This window comes from Chiloscyllium plagiosum, unplaced genomic scaffold, assembly GCF_037043375.1.
Source record: "Chiloscyllium plagiosum isolate Xiang-an unplaced genomic scaffold, Cpla_swu_hap1 HiC_scaffold_28, whole genome shotgun sequence".
Classification (NCBI taxonomy): domain Eukaryota; kingdom Metazoa; phylum Chordata; class Chondrichthyes; order Orectolobiformes; family Hemiscylliidae; genus Chiloscyllium; species Chiloscyllium plagiosum.
The window spans coordinates 1,355,967-1,376,355 of record NW_028270166.1 but is presented as its reverse complement, the minus strand read 5'-3'; the positions used below and the strand labels follow the sequence as shown (position 1 = coordinate 1,376,355).

The 20,389-nt window shown below is 44.2% G+C and overlaps 1 protein-coding gene and 1 long non-coding RNA gene across 2 annotated transcripts in view; one reads left to right on the top strand and one right to left on the bottom strand.

Moving 5' to 3' along the window:
- Positions 1 to 318, bottom strand: part of LOC122565064 (homer protein homolog 3-like) — a 72,469-nt gene extending 72,151 nt beyond the window's left edge. Inside the window, exon 1 of the mRNA XM_087976217.1 lies at positions 99 to 318. Coding sequence (XP_087832343.1) covers positions 99 to 318 — 220 coding nt within the window. The remainder of the gene's footprint in view (positions 1 to 98) is intronic.
- The window catches only part of LOC148142481 (uncharacterized), a 156,586-nt gene that overhangs the window by 129,611 nt on the left and 6,586 nt on the right, over positions 1 to 20,389 (top strand). The gene's annotated exons all lie outside the window — the stretch shown is intronic.

Here is a 20,389-nt window from a genome sequence, read left to right as displayed (position 1 = left end):
CTTTGGAGATTTTAGTGAAGACATTATTGGATGTTTGCCAGTCTGCTTGGCTCATGAAGCTGCTCAATATTGAGTTTTTTTCTGAACTGTTTCTTCACCTTCAGCTGCTTCTGGTGGCATTTCATGGACATTGAGGAGCAGATGAGCTAATGGTTCATCCAGCAGCTGCAACTCCTTCCTATCCAATGGTTTCTTTTCTGAATTGGGCATCCTTCTAATCCTGGTGTTGAAGTCCCCAGGGATAATAATGTTACCTTCCTTCAGGATGTTGTCGAGTGTGGTGTCCAGGGTGGAAGCAGAAGCCTTCTTTGGATTCATCTTATGGCAAAATGGTTGGAGCATTAGCACAGATGCCTGTTGTTTGCAAGTTCTTGGAAAATTGTAAATGGAGAGTCATGAGCTGAAAATGTGTTGCTGGAAAAGTGCAGCAGGTCAGGCAGCATCCAAGGAGCAGGAGAATCGATGTTTCGGGCATGAGCCTTTCTTCAGCATCTGCAGTCCTCACTTTCTCCGATGGAGAGTCATGAGGCAATAATTGATGCCAACAGGGAGTCCCGCGAGTCAGTGGATGGGTTTGTTTTTTGTGGTGAATCTGATTTCATGCTTCCTGGGTTGTTCCTTGGATTTTTCTCTCCAGGTGAAAGTGTAACCATCACCTCCTGCCTTTTGCTGGTTTTCACCTGCTCTTCAAGTCTCCATCAGGGCAACCGTATCAATGTTGAGGATCCTGAGTTCATGGTAACAAGAGCAGTTCTTTATTCCAATGATTGTTTTATTTGTTGTCCGTAAGGCTTTGTACATTCCAGGACCTGAGATTGAGTCTGAACAGCAATGTCCAGTACAAATGGGACTTTGTGTAATTTTCAGTCAAGGGTACATCGTGAAATGCCACATTGTCTTAAACATAAAGACAATGTAGACAAATGGTGAAATCCAATTAAATTAACCTCACAACAGCATTGACCAATTGGCTGTTAATAATAGGATCTCAACAAGGTGAGGTAGTTCCAGGATAATTATTGAAAGTAGGGTTCGAGAATTATTGTGTCCAGTCTAAGAGAAGGGTGTAAGTGTATATCGCAGTCCTGAGGGAGAGAGTAGTTTCTTTGGATGGGCTTTATATTTCTGACGACAGGAGTTTGGAAACCCGATCATTGCAGAGACCTGAGTTTGTTTATACTTCTACCCAATTGTAAAGTCTGTTTTTATGTTTTCAATAAGTACATCATTTCCTTTTATAAAAAGAAGCTCTGATATTTTTTGCTATTTCAGCGTCTTTTTTATCTGATGGTTAAGTCTCTGAAACTAAAACAGTTTTAAGGGTTAATTTGGAAATGATATTTAAGCTGTGCACAACCAAATGCAACTAAGTCTACATTTTAAATTTGATATCCATTTCAAAATTGCAGTTCTTGGCAAACAGAAATGTCAGAGAGTGAAAGGCTCAGAACTGAGTACTAATATATCACAACTGGGAGGCAGGACCTAACAGGTCATTCACAGCAACGATATATTAGAACACTGACAGGATAGTTGTTGTTGTAGATGTTTTGATTCAATTTCCAAAGTGCTCAAATTGTCCCCCTTTATTATTACTTTCTGGAATAAAAGAGTCTTTCACCAATTAAAAAAAATAACGTTGTTTATTATATTAAAAAACTCTGAACAAGTAACAAAACTGGTTAACAACTGAGTTACATTCTAGAGTTAAATAATATCTGTTTCACATACAAACAAAACAATGTAGCTCTGAAAGGACGTTACTTTTTAAAGAAAAAATGCAGAAGAAAACACCCCGAGGATCCAAACATAAAAGATAAAATGGGATGATTTCCTGACTTTCCCGGTGATGAGATCAAAATTCTGATTGCCATGGAGTGATGGAAAAGCTTCAGACCAGCCTTTAGTCGAGACATTGAGTCAGTTGGACTTAAATCTTTTAGTAAACTTAACAGCTAGGCTTCCAGTATACTTGAGGTCATCAAAGAGACTGATTCCAGGTTCCCAGGATCCCAGGAACATTTTGCTGAGAAAGAGGTCCTGTTAGTCAGTCCTGCTTTTGGTCCAACATGGAGGACAGGAAAACTTTCTGGCTGTAACAGGCTGCTCCTTTTTTGAGGTAGTTTAGATGTTGGAAGTCGTTTTCTCAATTTCCAGGAGCAGCATTACTGTTTTATATGCTGTTGCATTGTTTTGGAACTGAGGAGAAAAAAAAAGTCAAACAAGAGCACTTTTAAAAGGGAGAGGAACAGACAAAGGCAGCACATGGTGAGGTCAGTGCACGAGAGAGAGAAAAACCCACATTGCTAACTGACACAGCAGTGAACCTGTACAATTACTGCCTTTGCTGTTTGAATTCATGTATCGCTGGACATCAGAATGCATCTGGGAAAATTAACAAACAATGAAATTCACAACTAATCTTGGAGGAACCTGTTTGAGAGAGGTCACAGCATAGAAACAGATAAATGAATATTTTTAAGTGTGGCCTTACAGTAAGTCTGCATTAGTGAGTAGAGTGGGTTCTTTCTTGATTATATGTTTTATTGAAATAAGTCTCTTGATTAAACTTAAAAATATAAGTAATTAGTATTAAGTTAGACTGGAGCAGTGTTTTTAGAGGAATAGTGCTATTTTCTGGGCCTGTAGATTGGAAGAAGCAAAAATGGCCTTTAGTGGGGTGATACGCTCTTCTTGCTGGATGTGAGAATTTAGGGAGAGTTTACAGGTTACTGAGGATTATATCTGCAATAAATGCTGTTGGTTGAAAATCGTATCAGATTGAATGAATCAGTTGGAGAGACAGGGGCAATGAGGAAGTTACAAGAGCAAGAAGATGTGACGGATGACTGTTATAGGAAGGGAGAAATGTTGCAGATCCAGTCACGTAGATGGGTTAACTCCAGGAAAGGTAAGAGAGGGAGGCAGGTAGTGCAGGAGACTTCTGTGGCAAAGCCCATTTCAAACTAGTATGCTGTTTCAGAAAATGTAGGGAGTGATGAAGTCTCAGGGGAATAGACAATAGACAATAGGTGCAGGAGTAGGCCATTCAGCCCTTCGAGCCTGCACCGCCATTCAATATGATCATGGCTGATCATTCCTAATCAGTATCCTCTTCCTGCCTTATCTCCATAACCCTTGATTCCACTATCTTTGAGAGCTCTATCCAACTCTTTCTTAAATGAATCCAGAGACTGGGCCTCCACTGCCCTCTGGGGCAGAGTATTCCACACAGCCACCACTCTCTGGGTGAAGAAGTTTCTCCTCATCTCTGTCCTAAATGGTCTACCCCGTATTTTTAAGCTGTGTCCTCTGGTTCGGCACTCACCCATCAGCGGAAACATGTTTCCTGCTGCCAGAGTGTCCAATCCTTTCATAATCTTATATGTCTCAATCAGATCCCCTCTCAGTCTTCTAAACTCAATGGTATACAAGCCCAGTCGCTTCAGTCTTTCAGTGTAAGGTAATCCCGCCATTCCAGGAATTGACCTCGTGAACCTACGCTGCACTCCCTCAATAGCCAGAATGTCTTTCCTCAAATTTGGAGACCAGAACTGCACACAGTACTCCAGGTGTGGTCTCACCAGGGCCCTGTACAGCTGCAGAAGCACCTCTTTGCTTCTATATTCAATTCCTCTTGTTATGAAGGCCAGCATGCTATTAGCCTTCTTCACTACCTGCTGTACCTGTATGCTTGCCTTTATTGACTGGTGTACAAGAACACCCAGATCTCTCTGTACTGCCCCTTTACCTAAATTGATTCCATTGAGGTAGTAATCTGCCTTCCTGTTCTTGCCACCAAAGTGGATAACCATACATTTATCCACATTAAACTCCATCTGCCATGCATCTGCCCATTCACCTAACTTGTCCAGGTCACCCTGTAATCTCCTAACATCCTCATCACATTTCATCCTGCCACCCAGCTTTGTATCATCAGCAAATTTGCTAATGTTATTGCTGATACCATCTTCTATATCATTAACATATATTGTAAAAGGCTGCGGTCCCAGCACGGATCCCTGCGGTACCCCACTGGTCACTGCCTGCCATTCCGAAATGGAGCCGTTTATCACTACCCTTTGTTTCCTATCAGCCAACCTATTTTCAATCCAGTCTAGTACTTTGCCCCCAATACCACGCGCCCTAACTTTACTCACTAACCTCCTGTGTGGGACTTTATCAAAAGCTTCCTGAAAGTCCAGGTACACTACATCTACTGGATCTCCCTCGTCCATCTTCAGAGTTACATCCTCAAAAAATTCAAGAAGATTAGTCAAGCATGATTTCCCCTTCATAAATCCATGCTGACTCTGTCCTATCCTGTTACTACTATCCAGATATGCCATAATTTCATCTTTTATAATAGACTCCAGCATCTTTCCCACCACTGAGGTCAGACTAACTGGTCTATAATTTCCTGCTTTCTCTCTCCCACCTTTCTTAAAAAGTGGTATAACATTAGCCACCCTCCAATCCTCAGGAACCGACCCTGAATCTAACGAACTCTGGAAAATAATCACCAACGCATCCACGATTTCCCGAGCCACCTCCTTCAGTTCCCTGGGATGTAGACCATCAGGCCCCGGAGACTTATCAACCTTCAGACCTAACAGTCTCTCCAACACCAAATCCTGGCAGATATAAATTCCCTTAAGTTCAGGTCCTTCAGCCACTGTTACCTCAGGGAGATTGCTTGTGTCTTCCCCAGTGAACACAAATCTGAAGTACCCATTTAATTCTTCTGCCATTTCTTTGTTCCCCGTAATATATTCCCCTGTTTCTGTCTTCAAGGGCCCAATTTTAGTCCTAACCATTTTTTTGCCTTGCACATACCTAAAAAAGCTTTTATATCCTCCTTTATATTATTGGCCAGTTTACCTTCGTACCTCATTTTTCCTCTGCGTATTTCCTTCTTAGTAATCCTCTGTTGCTCTTTAAAAGCTTCCCAGTCCTCAGTTTTCCCACTTATTTTTGCTATGTTATACTTTTTCTCTTTTAACTTTATATGTTTCTTAACTTCCCTCGTCAGCCACGGCCGCCCATGCCTCCTCCTGGGATCTTTCTTCCTTTTAGGAATGAACTGATCCTGCAACTTCTGCATTATACACAGAAATATCCGCCATTGTTCCTCCACGGTCATCCCCGCTAAGAACATAGAACATAGAAGAATACAGCGCAGTACAGGCCCTTTGGCCCTCGATGTTGCGCCGATCCAAGACCACCTAACCTATACTAACCCACTATCCTCCATATACCTATCCAATGCCCGCTTAAATGCCCATAAAGAGGGAGAGTCCACCACTGCTACTGGCAGGGCATTCCATGAACTTACGACTCGCTGAGTGAAGAACCTACCCCTAACTTCAGTCCTATATCTACCCCCCCTTAATTTAAAGCTATGCCCCCTTGTAATACCCGACTCCATACGCGGGAAAAGGTTCACACTGTCAACCCTATCTAACCCCCTAATCATCTTGTACACTGGTATTGCACCATTGAACTTTGGCTAGCTCCTCCCTCATAGCTCCATAGTTCCCTTTAGTCAACAGAAGTACTGTCACTTCCGATTGTACCCTCTCCCTCTCAAATTGCAAATTGAAGCTTAATGTATTATGGTCACTACTTCCCAATGGCTCCTTCACTTCGAGGTCCCTGATCAATTCTGGTTCATTGCACAATACCAGATCCAGAATTGCCTTCTCCCTGGTCGGCTCCAGCACCAGCTGTTTTAAGAGTTCATCTCTGAGGCACTCCACAAAGCCTCTTTCTTGAGGTCCAATACCATCCTGATTCTCCCAGTCTACCTGCATGTTGAAATCCCCCATAACAACTGTAGTAACATCTTTGCGACAGGCCAATTTCAGCTCCTGATTCAACTTACATCCGACATCCTGATTACTGTTTGGTGGCCTATAGATAACTTCCAAGAGGGTCTTTTTACCCTTAGTATTTCGCAGCTCTATCCACACTGACTCTACATCCCCTGACTCTAGGTCCCCCCACGCAAGGGACTGAATATCATCTCTTACCAACCAGGCCACCTCACCCCCTGTGCCCGTCAGTCTGTCCTTACGATAGCACGTGTAGCCTTGAATATTCATTTCCCAGGCCCTGTCTACTTGAAGCCATGTCTCAGTTATCCCCACAATATCATATCTGCCAATTTCCAAAAGAGCCTCAAGCTCATCCATCTTATGTCTAATGCTTTGTGCATTCATGTATAGTAATTTTAATTTGTTACTGCTCTCACCCTTCCCATCAACCCCTATTTCATTCAACCTTATAGCATGATTCCTTTCCGAGTTTTCTGCTTCATTGATACAGTTGTTTTTTTTGACTTCTCTTGTTCTAACTTTCCCTTCAATTTCCTTTTTAAACATCCAGGTTGTCCCCTTCCCCCCGCTACTTAGTTTAAATGTAGCGGTGTTGCAGTAGAAAACCTGCCTGCCAGAATGCTGGTCCCTAACCTATTAAGGTGCAAACCGTCTCGCTTGTAGAATTTGTGCTTACCACAAAATATACCCCAGTGATCCAAGAACTTAAATCCTTGCTTCTTGCACCAGTTCCCCAGCCACACGTTCAAGTCCATTATCTCCCTGTTTCTGGCCACACCAGCCCGAGGAACTGGAAGCAAACCGGAGATAACCACCTTGGACGTCCTGCTTTTCAGCCTTCTTCCTAGTTCTCCGAAGTCCCGCTGTAGTATGTTCCTCCTCTTCTTCCCGACATCATTTGTGCCGACATGTACCACCACCTCTGGCTCTTCACCCTCGTCCTTGAGTATTTCCTGCACGCTGTCTGCGATGTCTTTCACCCTGGCACCAGGAAGGCAACACACCATCCTTAAATCCTGTCTGCTGCCACAAAAACCCCGGTCAGTTGCTCTCACGATTGAGTCCCCTATTACCACAGCTCTGTGTGATGTCCGACTCTTCCGCTCTGCCTCTGCGCCAACTTTTGATTGACAGACCTGGCCGCCTTGCGAACTGGCAGTGTCATCAGTCTCTACTGTTTCCAAAAGCTTCAACTTGTTCCTGACAGGTACTTCTCCCGGGGTCTCTTGCACCTGTCTCCTCTCTGCCTTCCTCATCGTCTGCTCTCTTCTGGCATGCTTGTTGTAATAACCTCGCTGAAGGTCTTGTCCAGAAAGATCTCATTCTCTCAGATGAGCCTAAGGTCCTCGAGTTCTTTCATCAGCGCTGCAATATGCTCGGTCAGTGGCTGAATGTGCACACACTTTCCACACATATACAAGCCAGACACACCAGAGTCGTTGACCTCCCACATCAAGCACATAGCGCACTGAACCAGCTTGGCAGTCATGTCTTCACCCTCTTCAGCTGTGGCGTAATCACTTCACTCAACCTCCTTGTCAAAGACTCCTGAGCTGAAGCCTCACTCTTCGATCCAAACTTCCTTAGACCCTCTTTTTGTGGCAAGTCTGTGGACTTTTAATTTAGGTTAGAGGAGGAGGGAGAGAGGGAGACCCTACTTTGTAGGACCTGGGGTTTAGAACACACCCACTCTAATAGCAATCACTTACCTTCCCGACCGGCTTTGCGCTCCGCCTGAACTTCCGCCCAGCTCCCGCCGCTCTCTGCTGCTGTAGCATGAACAGCCAAGTTTCTGGTATTGAGACTGGCTGTAATGCAATGAAGGGTACATCGAGTTCCAAGAGATAAATTGTGTTTGGGGACTCTCCTGTCCAAGGCACAGACAGACATTTCTGTGGCCTGCAGTGAAAAATCAGAATGGTGTGTTGCCTCCCTGGTGCCAGGATCAAGGATGTCTCAGAGAGGGTGCAGAATGTTCTCAAGGGGGAGAGGGGCCAGCAAGAGGTCATTGTACACATTGGAACCAATGACATAGGAAGGGAAAAGGTTGAGATTCTGAAGGAAGAATATAAGGAGTTAGGCAGGAATTTAAAAAGGAGGTCCTCGAGAGTTACTGCCTTTGCTGTTTGAATTCATGTATCGCTAGACATCAGAATGCATCTGGGAAAATTAACAAACAATGAAATTCACAACTAATCTTGGAGGAATCTGTTTGAGTAATATCTGGATTACTCCCGGTGCTACGAGCTTGTGAGAGTAGGAATAGGAGGATAGAGCCGACGGATGTGTGGCTGTGGAGCTGGTGTATAGGAGGAGGATTCACATTTTTGGATCATTGGAATCTCTTCTGGGGTAGAAGTGACCTGTACAAGAAGGACGGATTGCACCTAATTGGACAGGGACTAATATACTGGCAGGGAGATTGTTAGAGCTGCTCGGGAGGATCTAAACCAGGAAGATAGGAGTTGGAACCCAGGGAGATAGTGAGGAAAGAGATCAATCTGAGACCGGTACAGTTGAGAACAATGGCGAGTCAAACAGTCAGGACAGGCAGGGACAAATCAGAGAACAAAATAGGACTGATAAATTAAACTGCATTTATTTCAATGCAAGAGGCCTAACAGGGAAGGCAGATAAACTCAAGGGCATGGTTAGGAACATGAGACTGGGATATCATAGCAATTACACATGGCTCAGGGATGGACAGGACTGGCAGCTTAATGTTCCAGGATATAAATGCTACAGGAAGGATAGAAAGGGAGTCAAGAGAGGAGAGGGAATGGTGTTTTTGATAAGGGATAGCATTACAGCTGTGCTGAGGGAGGATTTTCCTGGAAATACATCCAGGGAAGTTACTTGGTGGAACTGAGAAATAAGAAAGGGATGATCACCTTATTGGGATTGCATTATAGACCCCCTAATAGTCAGAGCAAAATTGAGAAACAAATTTGTAAGGAGATCTCAGTTACCTGTAAGAATAATAGGGTGGTTATGGTAGGGGATTTTATCTTTCCAAACATAGACTGGGACTGCCATAGTGTGAAGGCTTTAGATGGACAGGAATTTCTTAAGTGTGTACAAGACAATTTTCTGATTCAGTATGTGGATGTACCTATTAGAGAAGGTGCAAAACGTGACCTACTCTTGGGAAGTAAGGCAGAGCAGGTGACTGAGGTGTCAGTGGGGGAGCACTTTGGAGCCAGCAACTATAATTCTATTAGTTTTAAAATAGTGATGGAAAAGGAGAGACAAGATCTAAAAGTTGAAGTTCTAAACTGGAGGAAGGTTATCTTTGACGGTATTAGGCAAGAACTTTCAAAAGCTGATTGGGGGCAGATGTTCGCAGGTAAAGGGACAGCTGGAAAATGGGAAGCCTTCAGAAATGAGATAATGAGAGTCCAGAGACAGTATATTCCTGTTAGGGTGAAAGGGAAGGCTGGTAGGTATAGGGAATGCTGGATGACTAAAGAAATTGAGGGTTTGGTTAAGAAAAAGAATGAAGCATATGTCAGGCAAAGGCATGATAGATCGAGTGAATCCTTCGCAGAGTATAAAGGCAGTAGGAGTATACTTAAGAGGGAAATTAGGACAGCAAAAAGGGGAAATGAGATAGCTTTGGCAAACAGAGTTAAGGAGAATCTAAAGGGTTTTTACAAATATATTAAGGACAAAAGGGTAACAAGGGAGAGAATAGGACCTCTCAAAGACCAGCAAGGCAGCCTTTGTGTGGAACCGCAGGAGATGTTTAACATGGAAAAGGGCATGGAAGATATAGAATGTAGGGAAATAGATGGTGACATCTTGAAAAATGTCCATATTACAGAGGAGGAAGTGCTGGATGTCTTGACACACATAAAAGTGGATAAATCCCCAGGACCTGATCAGGTGTACCCTCGAACTCTGTGGGAAGCTTGGGAAGTAATTGCTGGGCCCCTTGCTGAGATATTTGTACCATCAATAGTCACAGGTGAGGTGCTGGAAGACTAATGTGGTGCCACTGTTTGAGAAGGTTGGTAAGGACAAGCCAGAGAACTTTAGACCAGTGAGCCTGATGTCAGTTTTGGGCAAGTTGTTGGAGGGAATCCTGAGGGACAGGATGTACATGTATTTGGAAAGGCAAGGACTGATTAAGGATAGTCAACATGGCTTTGTGCGTGGGAAATCATGTCTCACTAACTTGATTGAGTTTTTTGAAGAAGTAACAAAGAGGATTGATGAGGGCAGAGCGGTAGACATGATCTATGTGGACTTCAGTAAGGCGTTCGACACAGCTCCCCATGGGAGACTGATTAGCAAGGTTAGAGCTCATGGAGTACAGGGAGAACTAGCCATTTGGATCCAGAACTAGTTCAAAGGTAGAAGACAGAGGATGGTGGTGGAGGGTTGTTTTTCAGACTGGAGGCCTGTGACCAGTGGAGTGCCACAAGGATCGGTGCTGGGTCCACTACCTTTTGTCATTTATATCAATGATTTGGATGTGAACTTAAGGGATATAGTTAATAAGTTTTCAGATGACACCAATATTAGAGGTGTAATGGACAGTGAAGAAGGTTACCTCAGATTACAATGGGATCTTGATCAGATGGGCCAATGGGCTGAAAAGTGACAGATGGATATAATTTAGTTAAATGTGAGGTGCTGCATTTTGGGAAAGAAATCTTAGCAGGACTTATACTCTTAATGGTAAGGTCCCAGGGAGTGTTGCTGAACAAAGAGATCTTGGAGTGCAGGTTCATAGCTCCTTGAAATTGGAGTCGCAGATAGATAGGATAATGAAGGCGGTGTTTGGTATGCTTTCCTTTATTGGTCAGAGAATTGAGTACAGGAGTTGGGAGGTCATGTTGCGGCTATATAGCACATTGGTCAGGCCACTGTTGGAATATTGTGTGCAATTCTGGTCTCCTTCCTATCGGAAAGATGTTGTGAAACTTGAAAGGGTTCAGAAAAGATTTACAAGGATGTTGCCAGGGTTGGAGGATTTGAGCTATAGGGAGAGGCTGAACAGGCTGGGGCTGTTTTCCCTGGAACGTCGGAGGCTGAGGGGTGACCTTATAGAGGTTTTTAAAATCATGAGGGGCATGGATAGGATAAGTAGACAAAGTCTCTTCCCTGGGGTCGGGCAGTCCAGAACTAAAGGGCATAGGTTTAGGTGAGAGGGGAATGATATAAAAGAGACCTAAGAGGTAACTTTTTCACGCAGAGGGTGGTGCGTGTATGGAATGAGCTGCCAGAGGATGTGGTGGAGGCTGGTACAATTACAACATTTAAAAGGCATCTGGATGGGTATATGAATAGGAAGGGTTTGGAGGGATATGGGCCAGGTTCTGGCACGTGGGACTAGATTGGGTTGGAATATCTGGTCGGCATGGACTGGTTGGACCGAAGGGTCTGTTTCCATGCTGTACATCTCTATGATTCTGTGACTCTATGTTTTCAAATGTTTTGCTTTTTTTTCTTGAGAGTATGAGAGAGAGACAGACTTGTTTCGTGTATACTTTGGATGCATTTCCTTCTACTGACTCACCAAGGTGTCCACTGGAAAATACAAACCAGTTCCAGAAGAATGTTGCTAGGCAACATCCAATACACAGGCCACATTTCTTCCAAACCAAGTTTCTCCACAAATTAAAGCAATTAATCTCACCTCTTATCTCTCTCAATATGAGTTAATTGGGAGGATTGTGATGATAATTGTGTCCCACACTTCCACAAGCCAGTACAGAATATATAAAGTCCCAAAGAGCCCACCGAGATGACCGGTTGTCCTGATGGACAGGTTCTGCAATTCAGAACAAAAGTAGTTCACACCAGGTTTCATCATTACAGAAAAATGCTGCCTCCATTGTAAACACACATTAAATGGCAGAGAAACAAAAGGATTTCTAATTCACTTCCATGCAACTATATCCTTTCAAAACCCCCGAATACACAATCTAAATTATGGTCAAACAGGCAAAAAAGATAAAATGATTGAAAAAGAATACAGAGAGGCTAAACAAAATTCTGAAGATGAAAAACCCAGACCATAAGTCAGAAAGTGATTTGCACACAGTCCTTCTGATTTTAGCAATGATGACATGCTGTTGTCTGTAGGTTTTTTAATTCATTCATGAGGGCTTTACTGGCTAGGCCAGCATTTATTATGGAATGACACTGTAACTTTAAGAGGTGTATTTTGTCTTTTTTTTGAAGAGAGGTTTTAAGGTTCCTGATTCAATATGTAGATCAGCTGACTCAAAGGGAGGCCGTATTGGATTTGGTGCTTGGCAAAGAACCATGACAGGTGTCCGATTTCTCGGTGGGATAGCATTTCGGTGACAGTGATCACACCTCCCTGACTTTTACTATACTTATGGAGAGGGATAGGAGCAGATGGTATGGGAAAGTATTTAACTGGGGGAGGGGGAATTTCATTACTATTAGGCAGGAACTGGGGCACCTAAATTGGGAACACATTCTCAGGGAAATGCACGAGAGAAATGTGGAGGTTGTTCAGGGAGCAGTTGCTAATAGCGCACTATGGCAAGGAAGAGACGGTAGATTGAAAGAAACATGGGTGACAATGGATGTAGAACATCTAGGCAAGAGGAAGAAGGAAGCTGACATATGGTTGAGGAGGCAAGGATCAGACAAGGCTCTAGAGGGTTGCATGGTAACCAGGAAAGGACTGAAGAATGGACTTAGATGAGCTGGAAGGAGGCATGAAAAAGCCTTGGCAGGTAGGATTAAGGAAAACCCTAATACATTCTACACTTATGTGAGGAACAAGAGAATGGCTAGAGTGAGGGTAGGACTGATCAGGGATAATGGAGGGAACTCATGCCCGGAGTCAGAGGAGGTAGGGGTGGTCCTTAATGAATAATGTGCTTCAGTTTTCATTACTGAGAGGGACCTTGACTTTTCTGAGGACAGCATGAAACAGATTGATACGCTTGAACAGATTGATGTTAAGAAGGAGATGTGCTGAAAATTTTGAAAAACATGAGGATAGATAAGTCCCCTGGGCCAGACGGGATATACCCAAGATTTCTACAGGAAGCATGGGAAGAGATTGCTGCACCTTTGGTGATGAACTTTGCATCCTCACTGTCCACTGGAGTAGTGCCAGATGATTGTAGGGCAGTGATGCTATCCCATCATCAAAGAAAGGGAATAGGGTTAATCCTGGGAATTACAGACCAATCAGTCTTATGTCTGTGGTGGGGAAATTATTCAATAGAATTCTGAGAAGCAGGATTTATGATTATTTGGAAAACCATAGTTTGATTAGAAATAGTCAGCATATCTTTGTGAGGGGCAGGTCATGCCTCACAAAACCTAGTGAATTATTTGATGATGTGACAAAACACATTGATCAAGGTAGAGCAGTGGATGTGGTGTGCGTGGACTTTAGCAAGGTGTTTGATTAGGTTCCCCACAGTAGGCTCATTCAGAAAGTAAGGAGACCTGGGATACAGAGAAATCTAGCTATCTGGATGCAGAATTGACTGGCCCATTGAAGACAAGAGAGTGGTGGTAGATGGAAAGTATTCAGCCTGGAGCTCGGTGACCAATGGTGTTCTGCAGGGATCTGGTCTAGGACCTCTGCTCTTCGTGATTTTTATAAACAACTTGGATGAGGAAGTGGAAGGGTGGGTTCATAAGTTTGCCGATGACACAAAGGTTGATGGAGTTGTGAATAGTGTGGGGAGGGCTGTTGTAAGTTGCAGCAAGACATTGACAGGATTCCTGAAGAAGGGCTAATGCCCGAAACGTCGATTCTCCTGTTCCCTGGATGCTGCCTGACCTGCTGCGCTTTTCCAGCGACACATTTCCAGGATGCAAAGCTAGTCTGAGAAGTGGCAGATGGAGTTCAACCTGGAAAAGTGTGAAGTGGTTCATTTTAGAAAGTTGATTTTGAATGCAGAATACAGGGTTAAAGGCAGGATTCTTGACACTGTGGAGAAACAGAGGGATCTTGGGGTACATGTCCATAGATCCGTCAAAGTTGCCACTCAAGTTGATAGAGTTGTTAAGGAGGTATATGGTGCATTGGCTTTCATTATCAGGGGTATTGAATTTAAGAGCCATGAGGTTGTGCTGCAACTTTATAAAGCCCTGTTTAGATCATACTTGGAATATTGTGTTCAGTTTTGGTCGCCTCATTATAGGAAGGATGTGGAAGCTTTAGACAGGGAGCAGAGGAGATTTACCAGGATGCTGCCTGGACTGGAGGGAATGTCTTATGAAGGTTGAGAAAGCTAGGGCTTTTCTCATTGGAGTGAAGAAGGATGAGAGATGACTTGATAGAGGTGTACAAGATGATTAGAGGCATAGATAGAGTGGATAGCCAGAGACTTTTCCCAGGGCAGAAATGGCAAACATGAGGGGGCATAATTTTAAGGTGATTAGAGGAAGATTGAGCAGAGATGTCAGAGGTAGGTTCTTTACACAGAGAGTGGTGGATGTGTGGAATGCACTGTCAGAGATGGTAGTAGAGTCAGACACATTAGGGACAGTTAAGCAACTCTTGGATAGGCACATGGAGGATAGTATAATGAAGGGTATGTAGGTTAGTTTGATCTTAGAGTAGGATAAAAGTTCGGCACAACATCAGGGTCCGAAGGGCCTGTACTGTGCTGTACTGTTCCATGTTCTATGTCCTAAGACAGTGGTGTAGAGCAGTCTACCAGACCCACGAGGATAAACAGCTTATGAGGCCTTGGGATTTTAAAAAAAGTTGTAACAATAGAAGCAGCTTGAATGGGTGTGGTCAAGCTTTCACTAAACCAAGATTTTCAATTTAGCAGTAGCAGCAGTTGTTGCTTGGGGCTCAGCAGTGTTGGAAGCTGCAGTAAATTCCTCCCAGCTGCTACACACTTTCAGAATTTTCTCTTGGTGTTTTCTCTCCTGGGTTGCAGGAGTTGCATGTGAGACAAACTGTTTCCTGAATTTAGCTGAAAGATGTGTTGCTGAAAAGCGCAGCAGGTCAGGCAGCATTCAAGGAGCAGGAGAATCAACATTTCGGGCATAAGCCCTTCTTCAGCCCTTCTCCTGCTCCTTGGATGCTGCTTGACCTGCTGCGCTTTTCCAGCAACACATTTTTCAGTTCTGATCTGCAGTCCTCACTTTCTCCCTGTTTCCTGAATTTGCCTTTTGACAAAGGTGCATTTATAGGCTGTTGCTATATTGGAACACTCAATTAGTAATCGTTACTGTATCTATTATTCTCTTAAGTTTTCCAGTAGAGGTAAGTTATTCCAATTCCTTCTACCTTTTATTATATTTTGACTACAGTGGATGAATAAAGTCTGTTTTTCATAAAATCCGGTTGTTTTAACAATTGAATTGCATCTGGAATGCAGCACCCTTACGTTTACGTTTAAAATAAGAAACGATTAGGGTCTAGTGTATTTGTTGAATATTTTGAGGATGGTTAGACTGGTCCAGAACATTTTCCCATTCCTAATTGCTCTGAAACAGTTGAGAGTCAACCACATTACCGTGGGTCTAGAGTCACATAAGGCGGTTTCCTTCCCTAAAGGACATTTGTGAACCAGACGGGTTTTTCCTGACAATCAACAATAGTCATCATTAGACTCTTAATTCCAGATTTTCACTGAATTCAAATTCTATCATCTGTAATGGCAGGATTTGAACCAAGGCCACAAAACATTACCTGAGTCTCCAGATTAACAGATCAGTGATAATGCCACTGGGCCATCACCTCCCTCTGGAACAGTAATTCTTCAAGTTGATGAATTGATGTTTAACCAATTTCCTGGAATGCTTTGAGAACATTATGAGTGTGGTGAGCGGGGAACTAATGGGTGTGGTATATCTGGATTTCCATGAGGCATTCTACAAGGTGCCGCACAAAAGGCTGCTGCATAAGACAAAGGTGCAAAGGATTACGGGTCATGTATTAGCATGGATAGAGGATTTGTTAACTAACAGAAAGCAAAAAATGGGGATAAATGGATGTTTTTCTGGTTGGCGATCAGTGGCTAGTGGTGTGCCTCGGGTCAGTGTACAAATATTCACAATTTACTGCAATGAATTTGAGTTGTAGTGTAGTGTGTCAAAGTTCACAGATGACACCAAAATGAGTGGTAGAGCAAAGTGTGCAAAACACATGCAAAGTCTGCAGAGGGATTATAGTTAAGTGAGTGCGCAAGAGTCTGGCAATGTTGCTAAATGTGAGATCATCCATGTTGGTTGGAATAGCAGCAAAATGGGCTATTATTTAAAGTGTGAAACTTTGCAGCATGCTGCTGTGCAGAGGGACCTGGGTATCCTCGTGCATGAATCACAAAAAGTTGGTTTGCAGATGCAGCAAGTAAATAAGGCAAATGCAATATTGACCTTCATTGCTAGAGGGATGGAGTTTAAAAGCAGGGAGGTTATGCTGCAGCTGTAGGGAACTGACAAGGTCACACTTGGAGTGCTGTGTATAGTTTGGTCTCCTTACTTGAGAAAGGATGTACTGGCACTGGAGGGGATACAGAGGAGTTTCATTGATTGATTCTGGAATTGGAAGGCTGCCTTATGAAGAGAGATTGAATAGACTGGGACTATTTTCATTGGAATTTAGCAGAATCCAACTTTCTCCTTAGTGATGGTGACTATACCCACCTCTGCACCCAACTCTCTTTGGTTCTGGAATGCTACTTTTTTGTAAACCTCTATAAGGTCACCCCTCAGCCTCTGACATTCCAGGGCAAACAGTCCCAGCCTGTTCAGCCTATTGTAAAGATGTTGTGAAACTTGAAAGGGTTCAGAAAAGATTTACAAGGATGTTGCCAGGGTTGGAGGATTTGAACGAAAGGGAGAGGCTGAACAGGCTGGGGCTGTTTTCCCTGGAGTGTCGGAGGCTGAGGGGTGACCTTATAGAGGTTTACAAAATTATGAGGGGCATGGATAGGATAAATTGGAAAAGTCTTTTCCCAATTGGTCAGGGAGTCTAGAACTAGAGGGCATAGGTTTAGGATGAGAGGGGAAAGATATAAAAGAGACCTAAGGGGCAACCTTTTCACACAGAGGGTGGTATGTGTATGGAATGTGTATGCCAGAGGAAGTGGTGGAGGCTGGTACAATTGCAACATTTAAGAGGCATTTGGATGGATATATGAATAGGAAGGGTTTGGAGGGATATGGATCAGGTGCTGGCAGGTGGGACTAGATTGGGTTGGGATATCTGGTCAGTGTGGACGGGTTGGACTGAAGGCTCTGTTTCCATGCTGTACACCTCTACTGATGCATAATGCCATTTCTTTATTCTCAATTACTATTTCTCCATCTGCATTTTCCAGCAGTCTAATGTCATCCCTTGCCTCTCTCTTACCTTTTAGGTATCTGGAAAAAATCTCTGGCAATCTGATTTTTTAACCCCACACTACCACCTAACTGCGGTAGTGCTTATTTTCCCCCAGCAACCATGTATGTGTGCAGGTGTTGGACACAGTGAAGAACAATGAGTGCATGAATCTTTATTCATTTTCCACCACCAGGAAGAAAGGAAACACCCAAGTGGCCAGTGACAACCAGTGCCCCTCTCATCAAAGGGCAATGATCAAACAGTGAAGTGGGTGGGTGGGTGGAAGGGACTAAATCAAAATAGAACCAGAGGGCAAAAACAAACAGTTCACACCCCGTGGTGCCCACGTCTCCCTGAAAACTTTGAGGATGTTGGTGGACACCCCGTGCTCCATCTGTCAGGACACCCGGGCACGGACGTAACCACGGAAGAGGGGCAGGCAATTGGCCATAACAACCCTCACCCCCTGCCCCTCCCCTCCCCCCACGGCCCACTGCCTGGACCTGTTTATGGTGACAATCTTCTTTCATATTATAAGATAGTTTACTCTTATATTTCATCTTCTCCCCACCTTATTGTTTTCTTAGTTACCTTTGTACTGATTATAACAAGGTCAGCCAGGTGAACCACATAGAATATGAGTTCCCTGATTGGGCTGTTAATCTGACTTGATCAGGGAGCCCTGGCTAACAGATATAAACAGGAAATTCAGAGGTTCTGGTCACTCTGAGAGCTAGCTCGGAGGGAGCTGGATCAGTGTGTGAAGGAGGAGACTGACCTCCAAACAGCCTGGAACCACACAGTGTGTCTTATTTACTGCTGTTGGTGTCTTCCAACTGAGGAGGAGTTTATTTTGAATTTTTGTTTTCTTTATTGGTTATTGTCATAGAGTCATAGAGATGTACAGCATGGAAACAGACCCTTCGTTCCAACCCGTCCATGCCGACCAGATATCCCAACCCAATTTTTTTTGATTAGATCAGATTACAGTGTGGAAACAGGCCCTTCGGCCCAACAAGTCCACACCGACCCGCCGAAGCGCAACCCACCCAGACCCATTCCCCTACATTTACCTCTTCACCTAACACTACGGGCAATTTAGCATGGCCAATTCACCTGACCTGCACATCTTTGGACTGTGGGAGGAAACTGGAGTACCCGGAGGAAAACCCACGCAGACACAGGGAGAATGTGCAAACTCCACACAGTCAGTCGCCTGAGGTGGGAATTGAACCCGGGTCTCTGGTGCTATGAGGCAGCAGTGCTAACCACTGTGCCACCGTGCCGTTCAAATCTAGTCCCACCTGCCAGCATCTAGCCCATATCCCTCCAAACCCTTCCTATTCATGTACCCATCCAAATGCCTTTTAAATGTTGCAATTGTACCAGCCTCCACCACTTCCTCTGGCAGCTCATTCCATACATGTACCACCCTCTGCGTGAAAAAGTTGCCTCTTAGGTCCCATTTTATATTTCCCCCCCTTTCAATGTAAACCCATGCCCTCTAGTTCTAGACTCCCTGACCCCAGGGAAAAGACTTAGCCTATTTACACTATCCATGCCCCTCATAATTTTGTAAACCTCTATAAGGTCACCCCTCAGCCTCCGACGCTCTAGGGAAAACAGCCCCAGCCTGATCAGCCTCTCCCTATCGTTCAAATGCTCCAACCCTGGCAATATCCTTGTAAGTCTTTTCTGAACCCTTTCAAGTTTCACAACATCTTTCCGATAGGAAGGAGATCAGAATTGCACGCAATATTCCAACAGTGGCCTAACCAATGTCCTGTACAGCCGCAACATGACGTCCCAACTCCTGTACACAATACTCTGACCAATAAAAGAAAGCATACCAAACTTTACCATTAAGTGCATAAGTCCTGCTAAGATTTGCTTTCCCAAAATGCAGCACCTCGCATTTATCTGAATTAGACTCCATCTGCCACTTCTCGGTACATTGGCCCATCTGGTCAAGATCCTGTTGTAATCTGAGGTAACCTTCTTCGCTGTCCACTACACCTCCAATTTTGGTGTCATCTTCAAATTTACTAACTGTACCTCTTATGCTCGCATCCAAATCATTTATTGACAAAAAGTAGAGGACCCAGCACCGATCTTTGTGGTAGTCCACTGGTCACAAGCCTCCAGTCTGAAAAATCACCCTCCACCACCACCCTCTGTCTTCTACTTTTGAGACAGTTCTCCCTGTATTCCGTGAAATCTAACCTTGCTCACCAGTCTCCCATGGGGAACCTTGTCGAACACCTTACTGAAGTCCATATAGATCACATCTAGATTAGATTACATTACAGTGTGGAAACAGGCCCTTCGGCCCAACAAGTCCACACCGACCCGCTGAAGCGAAACCCACCCATACCCCTACATTTACCCCTTACCTAACACTACGGGCAATTTAGCATGGCCAATTCACCTGACCCTGCACATCTTTTGGACTGTGGGAGGAAACCGGAGCACCCGGAGGAAACCCACGCAGACACGGGGAGAACGTGCAAACTCCACACAGTCAGTCGCCTGAGGCGGGAATTGAACCCGGGTCTCAGGCGCTGTGAGGCAGCAGTGCTAACCACTGTGCCACCGTGCCGCCCATCTACCACTCTGCCCTCATCAATCCTCTTTGTTACTCCTTCAAAAACTCAATCAAGTTTGTGATTGTTTGTTTTCTGGGTTTTCTTTCTGCTTATTTCTGTTAATTTGAAGCTGTGCTCAGCTGCACAGGTAGCTACCACCACCACTGTTGCTGCTGCTACAGCCTGGGCCTGCTGCTGCTACTGAAGCCTGGACCTCACCTGCACCCCAGCATTGCTGCTGCTGCTACAGCCTGGACAAGCTCCTGCTACTGAAACCTGGACCTCCCCTGCACCCCAGCACTGCAAAAAAAATAAACAGGAGTATCAGAGGTTCTGTTCACTCTAGAGCTGGCTGTGCGTCTAAATAAAGGGTAACTGGTGAAACTGGATTGGTTAAGAATATATTCACTGGAACTTAGAAGAATGGGGGGGGGGGGGTCTCAAAGAAACTGATAAAATTCAAACAGGACTACACAGAGTAAACCTATCAAGGATGTTACTGATGACTACAGTTTCCAGAACCATGGGATCACAGGCTATGGATATGGGATAGGCCACATTGGACTGAGGTGAGGCAAAATGTCTTCACCCAGAGAGTGGTGAGCCTGTGGAATTCTCTGCCACAGAAAATGATTGAGGTCAAAACATTGAATGTTTTTAAGAAGAAGACA